This window comes from Argopecten irradians, chromosome 14 (genome assembly GCF_041381155.1).
Source record: "Argopecten irradians isolate NY chromosome 14, Ai_NY, whole genome shotgun sequence".
Taxonomy (NCBI): domain Eukaryota; kingdom Metazoa; phylum Mollusca; class Bivalvia; order Pectinida; family Pectinidae; genus Argopecten; species Argopecten irradians.
In genome coordinates, this window is record NC_091147.1 from 11,630,295 (window position 1) to 11,644,443 (window position 14,149).

Genomic DNA, 14,149 nt, shown 5'->3' on the forward strand with positions numbered 1-14,149 from the left:
TTAGGACAGGAAGTGTACTTTATTAGGTGGTATTCCAAAGCCTTCCTGGTATCACATTTCCTAAATAGTAGACCGACATTTTCTGTAGAATGAGACGTCTAGTGTTCCTGAAGTGTGGCCATAGTACGACTATACTTACAGAAATAATACACTTCTAGTCTAAAGGCGAACGTGAAATGTACATTTCTTAAGTGAGGAATATATCTAGTATATCACTATACAAAATACTTCAGAGGTATGAACAGAAAACGGATATAGGAAGAAACAGTTTTATTTGGGAAAATAATAAATATTGCACTAGTTCACACTTCGAGGATGCAAAAGGGAATATCCTGTTCACATAGTCCTCAACCTCATTCATTCTTTACAAATAAACAACCTTAACATACTGTACAAAATCGGGCCACGTGACCCGGAAGTGATGTCATATCTAACCGGTACCGGTTAAAGGTTGATATATAATATATATAAATGCAATATAAATTAATAACATTTAAATTTGTAACATTATTAACACGGCAAAATTGATGTTAAGTGAAGGGGAAGTCTTACAGAACACGGGGATGCTGTGTACATTCTGATGTTATTATATGATCTTATTTCTGGCACTGAAAGCTGACGGCATTTTCTTTTGTAGTTCTTAGTCGTTGTTGTTAAGCATTTGGATGACTCGGAAGCTGGCAGCGTTTTGTAAGACCTACCCTTAGACTTTTGACTGATCGATGAAACGAAATTCTTTTTACAAAAAATGTCAATTTTAATCTTGGAAACGGCTTCACATTTGAATTCCGAATGCGTCAATTGTTTATTTGTCTGGGTATGGGCCGGCCATCACTTTCTTCACGAAGTCTGAAAAAAAAAATAAAGTTCATTAGACAAAATGAAAATTGTATACGGAAAACATACGGAAACACCGAATACCTGATTTAAAGGTGTACTTGTACCTAATGTCCTATATCTATTTCATCATTATTTTACCTAATTAAGGTCAGGATTAAGATACATTTTAAGTCATTTTGTCAATAAGATATTTGGTAATTGACTATTTATATCGCTAAACATACCTTCACAATGATCACTAATTATTTATTCAACTAAATTATTAACTGTTATTGATGTCTTGTGTAACCTTTATCAAGGGTGCCTACCTTCATATTTCACGTTTCCTTCCAAATCTTCCTGTAAGTCTGTCAGTTTGATGATTTCGTCTACGTCCTCGTCAGACAACCTCTCACCTGCAAATTAAAACGATGCTTAACTGACTTCGGGGTGAAAACTACATATCTGGCGAGACGTGTGTCTCTTTGTACACCATGTTTTGCTTAACTATTGCCTCAAGAAAATTTCCCTCTTTATTCGAAATACAACCCCTCATTGACGGGAAACTTCACAGAGAGCAGCAAAATAGATATGATGAAAATGGATATATTTGCCTTAAACCTGAATTAGGAAATACAGTGATTTAGCTGATTACGCTCTCAGCAATTGCTCTTTGTGTTCGGTCTATATTGAAAATGTCAGCTTTGGACACATTGCGATTTAACACTATTGCTTTATGACAAATGTTTCTCTCTTTCCAAATAATTTAAAGATGCTCCACCGCCGATATAGCATAAATGATATTCATTATTTGAATAATAATTTGTGTATTACCGTGTATATATATATATATGTCTAATTAACACAAAAAATAATATGAAATAATTTATTTTGCCTTTGGTGCATGCACAATCAGTACTTCATTCCATATAGGATATAGTGCCACGGAATTTTTTTCGGAATTCAATTAATTTTTCATATTTTTAACTTGAAGTAAAATTAGAAGCTCATACTTTTCAATGTTGGTAATGGTGTAAAGTAAGTAACTTTTGTAACTGAAGAAAAATACTAAATCGTCTTCTCCTGTTTTTGCTAGTGAAAAAATACCATTTGCCGGAGGTGGATCATCTTGAAAGACCGTTCAAAATGTGACCGATCATAACATTAAGCGATTTAACACTATTGCTTCATGGTAAATGTTTCTCTCTTTGCAATTAATTTTAAGAACGTTCAAAATATAATCTATCACAACATTAATTAAATTAGTTTTATAATGATATAGTGTTTATGCATGTAATGCAAGAACACTGTAAAAGGCGAAAGTCATAACATAGCCCAAACCACTATTGATAATGTCATTTTATGGAATAAATAATGGACAGATATCTTACCCAAGGCGGTGAGGACGTGCCTAAGTTCGGCTCCGGAGATGAATCCTTGTCCTTCCCTGTCGAAAGTCTTGAAAGCCTCCATGTAGTCGGCAAATGTTCCCTGTTCACAATCCATGAGACCCTCGTAGGCGGGGAGGAATTCTTCGAAGGGAAGGGACTTCTCGCCTGTCATCAGAACAGTATATACAGTACACTGAATGTCCTTATAATATAATTTGTATCATTCTCTTGTTTCAAAATAGAAATTGTTTCCTTTTTTTCTAGAAAAATGTTGCACGGACCTTAAGCATCTTAAGTCTGAAATGATGCTATATTTATTTAACCCTGAAAGTATATGGTCGATATCGCATCACTCCTTCATACCTTCATTTTTCTACAATATTGTTGCCATCAGTTTCATTTGATTGTGATTTTGTAAACATTTTGAATATGTCAAATTCGGTAATAGTATTACCTTTGAACCGCTATTATATAAGGATGTAATATATATCCTATATTACCTAACGTAATCTCTTATTTGATATTGACGTTGTCCTGTATGTATGATAATGTTATTTATCAAAAGTAATCTTGGTAACTGCACATAACATATCAACATTATATTTACCCGAGAATATCAAACGTATTCTTGGTGACTAGACACAAAACAATGACGTACCCATTTTGTGTGTGCCTCCTACGGCGAATACATCCTCGTTCCTGGGGTTGATTCCCAAACACCTGCACACATCACCGAGCTTGAAGGCGTCGACAGCTCCGTCACGACCATCCCAGAAGTCAAAAAGTTCGAAAACATCCTTCAGGTCTGTCAAAGTATACAAAGTATAGCAATGATATATCTACTACAGTTTTCATTTTGCATCATACATTAAAAAAACCGATCTTTTCATTATCGATAAAAGTAATCCTATGTGGCGAGTTGTAATAAGAATTGTACAAATTTTGATATCATCGACCAATAATTGGTCATGTCCAAAACACAGACAATAAAAATGTTTACATACTCGAATATGACAAAACTTAATACTCAAATATAAGTTGATACCAAATATTGAACTGATTTTCTTTTTATTAACTGAATATCAATATAAATTGTTTTCGAAAAAGCAGTTAGACAACTTATTCGATGTCTACCATTTTCTCTTTCATAGTTTTTATACATATATTTACTTATCTAAAGTTGATGTCATAATATCAAGTATACCACGTGCTTTGATTGATAGGATGCCAATTACCAATAGATTAATTAAAGTATATCAGGTGTCTATAGTCAGTGTGAGGGACTGGATTCCGCCAGGACCACCTCTAAAGCGCTGGTGTTGGTGTTAGAGATATTTACATGTCAGAGAATAAACAAAGGATTCTGATACAGCATTAGTTCTCATCAACGTTAACAATAGCGGTCTGGTCATGTTAGTTAAGCTGGTATATTGTAATAAAGGGCGTTAACTCGTGATTTTAATGAAGATCTCACATTGATAAAAATATTAATTCTGAAATACTTGAAAAAAAAATACAAAAAATTAATAATAATAATTTTACTACGTGAAACAGATGCTTATAGGATGGCAGAAGCACGCGCGTTTTGTAAGAGACGAAAAAATAAAGATTTTCGGTACATTTTAAAACTATTATTAAAGCAGGTATGTCACAAAAATGTTCTCAATTTTTAAAACATTTTAGGACCTTGCTATGTCAAATGAAGAATAATAAGATCCAATAATGTTTTTATAAACGTGGCATCTCTTATTCGGAAACTTACATCAACGGGAAATTAGATTAACAAAAATCTAGCGCTATCCAGACGTTAAAGGCTCTTTGTTTGCTTATAATTTTAGAGTTTGTCATAACTGTATGTATTCTAGTGGAAAGCAGGGTACTGGGAATTGTCTACTGGTGTTGCTAGTACTATGGTAGATCTAAAACAGAGGCTAATTAATGATGCCATCCATCCACCATAAACCACGATACGCTAGGCCATCTGTCATTTATAACGTGCACTATGTTTTCTCGGCGGATTCATATCGCATGTGTATATATACGCGTGTGTGTATGTGAAGTGGCCTGCAACGCGCCGGGCCATTTATGGATATAGGACTCTAGCATGTGGTGCTGCTATGACAGTGTGTGTGTATACATACATCCCCTGTGTAGGTACATACATACAAACACTGTCGGTATAATTATTAGCACGTGTAGCACCCATCATGCACGCGCGAGTAAAACGCTATCCTGTCTTGTCTGTCTACAACTCACCTCCTACGTATACGCTAATGTTATAGATAGGTTGCTACCATACAATACCAAACGGCAACGTCAAAAACGCATGAAACTGATTTGTTTCTCATTGCACGACTACATTGACACATGAAATATTATTTACAAAATTAAATATTTTAACAATATGTCATTATCTTTAATAATCATCTAGTCATTATTTTCTCCTTTATAAACTGCTTTTAACAATTTTGAGTTCTGTGGGTTTTCATTAAAACCGTTACCAAGTCAGATTATTTGTATGAAATTTTGATATGTCATTTGAGTTTTTGTACCTGACCACATCGTCATATGTGACATTTGACATGAGCGAAGAGAGTTGATGTTGCAAGTTTTTTACATATCAATAACGTTTATATTAAAGTAGCAGCAACATGGTTAAATTATAGCATCTATATTTTTAAAAACAATTGTTCATACGACTTATAGTGCAAAAATATACAAGTCACTAAATTAACACTACATTCCAAATTTATCATATCAAAATGAATTTTTTGAAATATTGATATAAATGTTACTAACGACAAATCGTAGCGACATAATTAAACTAAAAATCATCGAGATACAGGAAAGGTTGGAACTATTTCAACTTCTTGAGGTTTTGTTATGATATTAGTTACTTTTCCGATAAAAATAAAATATTTTATAGGGATATATGGCTAGCATCAATGACTTAGGGCAACGAAGAACAAAGAACTTTCGAATATGAAGGCGGGTTTTGATACGACTTACGAAGAACTGGCGTTTATATAGTAACGATCCATAATGTGCTACTAGCAGCAATATTTTATATACTAGTAAATACTACTGATAACTACAGCTTCTTTAAAGTCGGCAGATATAATCATAATTTTCCGTGCGGGTCAGTTATTTAACCGCATCACTCATTAGGTTTATATCGAACATATGTTACCGTTTACTATACCGAGATGTTATATTCAATGATCTTTCAATACGATCTCCTATGATGTGCGAATTAATTTCCTTTGAAATGTTAAGATAAAGAAAATGTTGAATTATTGATTATATATTATAGCAATATATTAATAATTAAGAGGTGCGCTAACTTATTTTTACATAAATATAGATATTTCATTAATGTAACCCGAACACAGAAGGAATAATGAAGAGAATCAATCGTATAATGATTTTTTTTAAACAAGATGGCGTACTACATTCCATACGATGGTAATAACTAAAGAGACTGTAGTAATTATCAGTATTGTCTATCATTAAATCTATCGACAACTGACACTGATTTCTCCGCAATGCCCCCCTCCCTACTCCCACTACAACTTTCGCTCATGTATTTGGAATCCTGCCGTGGCGTATCGTATTTCCGTTTTGGCACGCGCCGGTTGCTAAGGAAACGGTTTGTTGTTAGTTCCACCTTGGCAGTGCCAAATATTAGTTTGCACCGCTGCCAAGACTTTGGTGCAGTAATTACACGCGTGTAATGACACACGTTTAAAGTAGAAAAGTGTCTTCAAGACTTCATGTTTCACATATTCCAATGTATATTTATATCTGTATTGTTTCCGATGAGATATTCAGACGTCGTATAGTTCTGTGCGCGTGCGAGATTAATCCAAATCACATGTATCACAGGCTATAATCCATGGTATTAACATTTGCCGATAGGAATGTATAAATATATAAGTCCTAGAGGAATGCATCTTAATTTTCAATATCCAAAAGAAAAATCATCCAAATTATAAAATCCATCACACATTATAAATGATTAATATTCCAAAGCAGGCATTATAGAAACACTGGCGTGCTAATCCACTTTACACAAGTAATATGATAAGGACGTGCTGAAAGGATTAAAACAAAAAACACCACACATTGTCAGTCAGCAGCCCCTAGGGTAAGCTTGACCAGCGACTGAAGGGAAGGGAGGGCGAGTATTCCCCGTCAGAACATGCGGTCAAACTAAGGAGAGGCGAGATGGGATTCCATAACTACTCAATGGGTTTATCAATCAAACCTATGACGGGATCACAGATATTAGGGATAAAATATATTTTATCATAGCCTCTTCATTGCTTTGTCCATTTGTATATTTCAATGTTATATGACAACAATATCATGGATGGGAGCGAGGGTTTGGTAAGGGCAGTTTGTATTAAGGGACAGTTAGGGCCAGGATCTAGTACTATAGGAGTTCAATAGACGGAATAGAATATAGTTAGTACTTTTGAAGGAAAAATGAGGGAGCACATCTACAAAGGTCAAAGGTTACCGTCGATTTCGTCTTGTGAAAGCTTCGGCTGCAATAAGACAATTCATATCACGTCATTATTAGGTACATGTTACATTGCAATGCAGTCATTGTTCTTATATAACAAGTCCAAACTATAATGACATTGGAATAAGCAAGCCTTTCTAAGATTCTATGAATATGTGTATATACTTGATAGAAAAAATCTACACTTTCATTTGGCATGCCTATTTATTTTCTGTGATGATATATTCAAGACAATTTACGTCGCTAAATGGCAAAGCTTTCGGAACTAAACTAGAATAGGCCGCAACTTGTATTAAATATTGACTAGGGCTGTTAAACAAACGACTTGCTGGCACTACATAAAACAATGCATAGATAACTGATATATATGTATAACAAGTTAATAAGAAATGTTAAAACTGATCTAACAATGCAGTACTCGGTGTAGAATGAGAAATATAAAATACAAATTAACAGATAGAACTAAGTAGAAAGCCGAGAAAATTTTCCCTAAGATGCTACATTGTTAGTATTAAATAAGACTCACCATCTTGAATAGTTTGTCGGATTTGCTGCCGCCTGTGAAAATGTAAGTCCTCTAGTGAGCCGGAATGCTATTATGCCGTGAGCTTTCCTGTACTTACTACTGCTATATATAGGGTAAGTCGACTCCTGACAGAGGGGAGGCAGGTTGTGGTACATGCGCTCCATCGGATCTGGTTTCAACATCTGCATCGATGAATAATTATGAAAACGTCGACAAACTCATCTAGTCGTGTTATTGATACGCTACGGGGTGTAAACATTTAATGATATGCCACGTGTGTGCCATTATTCAATAATATCACTTTAGAGAGAGTAAATCTATTTTACCCGTAAAAATGTTTCTAATCCGGAAGTGACGTTAGTGTAAGGACTGATGTACAGGAACATGATACCACAGATCTATAATTGGACTATGCAAATTCCATACTCAGAGATAACGTCATAGCTATCCACGTGAAAACAAATTCATTTTCTAAAATTGCATCTAAGGAAATTACATTAGAATTTTATTATTAGTTAAATGAGTTCTTATCTAGTAATTTATTTGTAAGGTATTATACAGAAGGGTACTGCAGTGCCCGTATTTTGGCGCATTCGAGTAGACAGGTGTGCACGCGCTGCCAAGGTCGAACTGCACAAATAAGGTAATCTCGACGTGTGTTCCAGCAAGGGAGGAAAAGGGATAGTGTGTGTGCGTTGTCTCTGTCGATACGCGATCCCCAATGTCGAGGGAGACGTACCATATAGATATTGACGGAGGGCTAAAACTGTTGACATACCTAGGCAGGAGGTCATGGGGAGGGGCCTCAGTATACACAATACTTTTTATCTTTATAGCACAAACATAACAGGTGCGACCTATCGATACTTTCATAGCTGAGTTAGCAAATGCTTCTCTCACATTTATCATTTTCATTCGTAATGGTCAATTATCACTACGTAATGTAACTATATCGAAGAACTGGACGTACATGTAACTGGAATGATAGTGTTACTTACATTGGCTAATTTGTGAATGAGACGATAAAAATACATATGTGTGCGTGTGTGAAGCTGCAATGCGTCAAAACTTCATCCTCGATATTCCCAGGTTTACTATCACTATGGTTATAGCCACAATAACGACAGAGATAGTAACCTCTGGAGTGTCGAGGATACAAAAATTGGAAAAATTTCAAACCATCGGATCTACGACAAATTTTAAAATCTTGTGGATATATATTGTGACGTTTTATGGATAGAGTTAATATCTCTTGTCGTATACGTGTATTTGTACATGTCAAGGAAAATACAAATTAATCCGGAATATAAAAATGTTATATGTTTGGTTCTAATTTTACAATCTCCATTTTCCGGAATTGTTTCTCCGGGTTTCGATTATTTTGTTACTTATGTGGAGAAAAATGAAAATAAACGAAACAGCTAGCAGCTCAGAAGATTTTGTTATCGTTTCGGCCCTTATATTACATGTCTGACGTCGCCATCACAACAAAAACATCTCACAAGCCTTTCCCGGCGACGACATCTCTACTTCTATTATCATAATTTTATCATATATTGTCGACTTTGACGAGAGTGACTTCATTTATTCCCGAATACAACATCATTTCTGTGTCTGTATTATACTGACCTTAGTATACTATCAATATGTGCATACAGTCTACTGACGTGAGGAATTCTGTCTTCCCTATGGTGGCGCCTGTATTTTCTGATATGCTTATCATGTTACGATGATTGCAGAGACAAATGGAAATTGTTTAACTAGACATAATCACATATGCTTTGTAGTATGATATGAACTGATATAAAGCCCATTAAACATTAACATTCCATACTTATGTTCTATTCTATCTGACCTCAACATCAATTATAATAAACCAATTAAAACCCGACAAACGTAATACACGGAACTTACTGACACTAACTACATTGTACGTAACAATTCTTACACATCATTAAATACTATTTAGTTTAATATATGAAAAATGTATTGATTTGTAAATCGCATATCCATTTTATCATTCATATTTCTTTCTATAGTATTACGCATTTTCATGTGTCAGTGCATTTGAATTAAAAATATTGAAAAAAAATCTTGACATCCTGTTTTGATTTATAGATAATAACTAATGAATGCCGGTATAAAGTATCTTTGCTCTGTTCTTCGTCTTATTGTCCGATTATATTGTACACTATAATGTGTATATAATATACATTCATGTTACATGTAATTTCTATAAGCTGCATTTGAAAAAAAAAAATTGAAATTGAAATTAGAAATTAAATAGGATGATATGTAGCTTTTCTGATTCCTTGATGAAATCAAAGTAGACCATCTCATTCTGCTAAATTTAATTTCGAAAATCAAAAACTCACTTCGATCTATCAAGTGAATTTACATTACGCATACAATTTTGATATTTGATATTCCGTAGATTATCATGAATTTTCCGATTGACACATGTACCGATCGAATAATGTGATATTGCATCAGAATGCGCCTTGGTGATATATTGACAGCGGGTTACCATCGTCTAGTCCAGTGGGGTCTCCACACTCCCCGTACAGGGGACGGAGGGGGTCTACAGTTGACGGAGGGGGTCAGGCTGTCTGTTTTGTACAGCGATACCCCCACATACTCGCCATATCCGACAGATCATGTCGGAGTCCATATTACCAACGATATAATGTACATAGTGTACGTCTCACGCAATGTACTCACATGGACAGAGCCACATATTCTTACGTCAATCTTTGGCTCTTCATTGGCGCTCTAGGTTTGCGTCATTCGTAATCCGGCGGCCGATTCCGAGGATATATTTGCTCAGTATCCGCAGAGATCTGACGTCTACATTAGGATTCTAAGTCGTTTATAACGATTTATAAACGAACAATTTCTTATTTTGCAACCCCCCCCCCCCCCCCCCAGAATATTTAAAACTTGCCGAAATATACGTTTTTTTTCACCATTTTATTTTACTTCGATACATACATTGAATATTCCTTTAAAATAGTGCTTTAAAGGATGATCTCATCTGGAATAGTCTCCCATGCGTTATAGCCGCTATGGTATTCACAAAAAAACATGACTGGCACGTGATTTTCAGGTGGATGATCACGAGGTAAACCATTTTTCTATTCCTGCATTTTTCTGGTCGTCAAGAGTAACGCATTTCTGCTATTCATGATTGTTAGTTTCATTTTTTGTCTTTGCTTGTCAAAAGTAAAAAATACATATATATCATCAGCAACAGTTCATAGGTCAAATAGTTTCGTTTGTACGTGAAATACACGTACGTGGTAAGGTAATGCCCAGATTGCTAAGAGGGGGAGTACCGTAATAGCCCCTCCCGGAGCGATGCAGACCCCATATGCTGTGTAACGCAATAGTGGGCCAGAGTGTGCATACAGCACGTGCTAGAACATCTGCTCGTGATAAACAGAAAACAATGCTCCTACGTCGTCCGTGTGCTATTTATAGATCGGGTAGGAAATAGAAAGAGTAAGAGTGTCGGGAGTTCAAAGAGGAAACGATTAATATATCGCGTGGTCCAGCCTTTATGTGCTTTATATTCTAATGAATCATTCCATAACATAAAATCGAGTACCGCCTATGTTATAGTAAACCTATTTTTTAGTGGTTATATGATTTTTGCACCGTATGAATGTTGCACTAATTGCACGAATTTTTAGTATGGCGTTAATTTCATATTTTCCGTAACTCGTTCAAAATAATTTTGCGTTATAACATTATTGTATGATAAAAAATGGGTTGCAATATAGCTGGAAATTGTAGCTCAAAAGACTTAAAGACAAAAAATGGTGTCGGCCAAAAGGTATAATAGGCCGAGTTCGTATATTTGGGCATTCTAATTTAAAAAAAATAGACTTGAAATTCCGCTCCACTACGATACTCTACGTTACGCTCTGGTATTGGAGCGTAACGTAGAGTATCGTAGTGAAGCCGAATTACAAGTATAATTTTAATAAGATTGTATATTTGTGCGAATAACAACCTGCCCGTGTGGATATTGATAAATCATGGAACATTTCTTGCGGTCCACCTTGGTAAAATAATACGTAATAACCGAGGGCGTAGCTGATTATTTAAGATTCTACCCTATAAACCGAATCAATATTCCCTATTTTTTTGTATAAATATGTGGCTTCTTTGAAAACATGTCAAAAAGAAATATCTGATGTGCAAGTTAATTAGTGGTAAGATATCTCGACATATTGCCGCAGCCCTCCACCTCTGGGTCGCGAGTTCGAATCCCATATGGGGCAGTTGCCAGGTACTGACAACTAGTTAGGGGTTTTTCTCCGGGTACTCCGGCTTTCCTCCACCGACAAATCTGGCACATCATCACATGACCCTGGCTATCAATAGGACGTTGTACTCACACATATCAATTACAAGAAGAATAATGGCCATAGGACGGCACCCTGAAGAACTCATTTCGGGATATAGAGTTAACAAGCATAATATCAACTTAATCACATTTTTTTTCTCAAAATAAATAATCCTGTCAAAAAAACTTGCTGAGTGAATTTCGACTCGAATTTCGGTCCTATTCCTGATGCAAATTTTGCTGAATATCTTTTCTGTAATGCAAAATGAGAAGATTTTCAGTACAAATTGTAGCAAGATTAGTACTAACACGCGGATCGCAAATTCACTCAATAGTGTTTTACTTTGACAGGACTACAGTGTACTTACTCTGAAAATAATAATTTGTTCAAAGTAGCAATATTGGTGTCATAAAATGGAAGCAACGAGTCGATATCCTTTATATCGAACCTCATGTTGAATATATTTGCTAATAGTGGAGATGAAAAGCATATTTCATAGGTATTGTGTAACATCAATATGCCAAATGCGCCAAAATATGTTGACGTACTGTAACAATAATTTACGGATCAACATGGACAGCTAACTCAGTTACATACACTAGCGATTGGGTGTCGTGAATCGTTAGTCAATCAATTGTCACCCTTTGTTAATTAGTGTTTCTATGTTTGTCATATTTACCAAACACAATGTATCGTATGCACTATGTGTTGTTGATCCAAAAGTTTAACCTGTTAAATATGTACTCAGTTGATGAATATACAAAACACTAGTTAATACGGAGAACTGTAATATGTAATCATTTTACTTGAAGATTACATATTGAAATGAAAATACCAAACGGGGAAATAAATATACACAATGCCCGTTTGGGAAACGAATACATATTAACTGCTAATGCCGACGTCGTTTGATTTGCCAAAATTTGATATTTGGTGTGGGCAAAGGTACTTCTTATTTCTTAATATTTACAGTTTGCACTGACATGGACTCAATAACCATGCTTTCTAGTATTATCATTATCAGTGTATAATGTTAGCACAACACACGCGGCGATTCTATTGTTACGTGAATAGTCGATGGCGTAGCGACGTGAGGTCATGACCCCACGGGAACATATGAAGGACTCGATTCCAATCAGCTGTTCATCGAATTCGTTGACGATGACGGGAGAGAAAATATGGGTGTTTTAATAAAAAAATATGCAACTGCCACGGGAAAAAATAATATTCATTTACTTGAAAAACTGTAAATATAAGGAATAGATGTTTCAACAAAATAAACATTTATTCCTAAATAAGCCGTAGGGCTGAGAAAACTTGAATGACTTCAGTAAGATAAATACCAATTCGAAGGCGTTAGTAAAGCGAGTCCCCAGCTATTTGTGGATATATCTCTAATAATCAACAGTTTGACTCCAGAGCAATGTGAAATGATACTGTTTCAGACTTTCACATCAATAGAAAATGTATTCTATTTGGTTGGTGAGTTTAGGGTCGACTTTCGGCAGACTTTACATTTACAGGTGTATTGCCGACTGTATGTAGACGTTAATTGTTCCGACATTGCCATGAGAACATCTTAGAAGACACACGGTGATGTACAGAGCTATATATACACAGAACAAATGATCCCTCTACCAATATTCAGGTCACCGCCTGTATTGCGTTTATGAGATATGGAACGTCACTGCAGCGGCATCACAGGGACATGGGAATTGGTTATACATGTAGTTTACATTTTTGTAGAAATATATCTGGATACAGCGAGAAATTCGATTCATCGAAGTTCGAATCATCGAGGTTTGACTGTAGTTTACATTTGTAGAAATATATCTGGATCTGCCATGTACGTAGACTGGTCACCAGACACAAAGTTGTTCTCCTCAGTAGAATTCTAATACTAGGTTATCTCCCTCTTGTTTCAATCTAGATTTTTTTCTGGAGACTGATGGCCAATCTATAGGATCTACGATGACATAAGTTAAAATCGGTCAAAGGCAATGTAGCTTGACATGCTAAATCAGAGATTATAAGGGCACGATTTTGGTCAGCTGATTATATTGGAAGATGGTCCAAATCACTTGAACGCTTGCAAATAAAGAGCGATCGTACTTATCCTGAGCTTCTGCCGGATAAAAGTTACGTTCGTCGGATCATAATCTTGAGCGTTTGAACCGTTCGATTATATATGACGAACTGTCTTCAAAATATCGCATTCGCACGGATACATAGGGCAAAAACGGCAGTCGCAAATTGAAGTTGTCACTTTGTAAGATTGAATGTGGAAGGTTGGGTTTTCCCTTCTTTTTAGGTATGTTTCCTTAGAAGTGCTTTGTATAATACAGAGTTGACTCTCTTGCAAGTAGATGACTGATAAGCAAATCTCACGTCATTTCTCTGAAAGTATGACGTAAACCTCGCAAGCACATGACGTCATAATCGTTATCTACACGTAAGGGCAGATAACCCTGAATTAGGCAAATACAGAATGAAGACGTCCACAAAATTTTAATATTCTAAGGACGCTATAGAA

At 35.6% G+C, this 14,149-nt stretch overlaps 1 protein-coding gene across 1 annotated transcript; it reads right to left on the reverse strand.

Moving 5' to 3' along the window:
- Nucleotides 1-255: 255 nt before the first annotated feature.
- LOC138307226 (myosin essential light chain, striated adductor muscle) lies at nt 256-7,396 on the reverse strand. Its single transcript, XM_069247863.1, has 6 exons — nt 7,265-7,396; nt 6,733-6,760; nt 2,869-3,015; nt 2,211-2,375; nt 1,149-1,235; nt 256-849 (listed from the first exon to the last, which is right to left on the reverse strand). The coding sequence occupies exons 1-6, from the start codon at nt 7,265-7,267 to the stop codon at nt 806-808; spliced, it is 474 nt and encodes a 157-aa protein (XP_069103964.1). The 5' UTR covers nt 7,268-7,396; the 3' UTR covers nt 256-805.
- Between the last annotated feature and the right edge of the window lie 6,753 nt (nt 7,397-14,149).

What these genes read in the sequence shown, in the direction of transcription:
- LOC138307226 (XM_069247863.1), bottom strand. An exon ending in TTCACAAGACGAAATCGACG is followed by an intron (nt 3,016 to 6,732) that starts GTAACCTTTGAC and finishes ATACTTTGACAG; the next exon opens with ACCTGAAGGATGTTTTCGAA. An exon ending in AGGAAACGTGAAATATGAAG is followed by an intron (nt 850 to 1,148) that starts GTAGGCACCCTT and finishes TTTTTTTTTCAG; the next exon opens with ACTTCGTGAAGAAAGTGATG.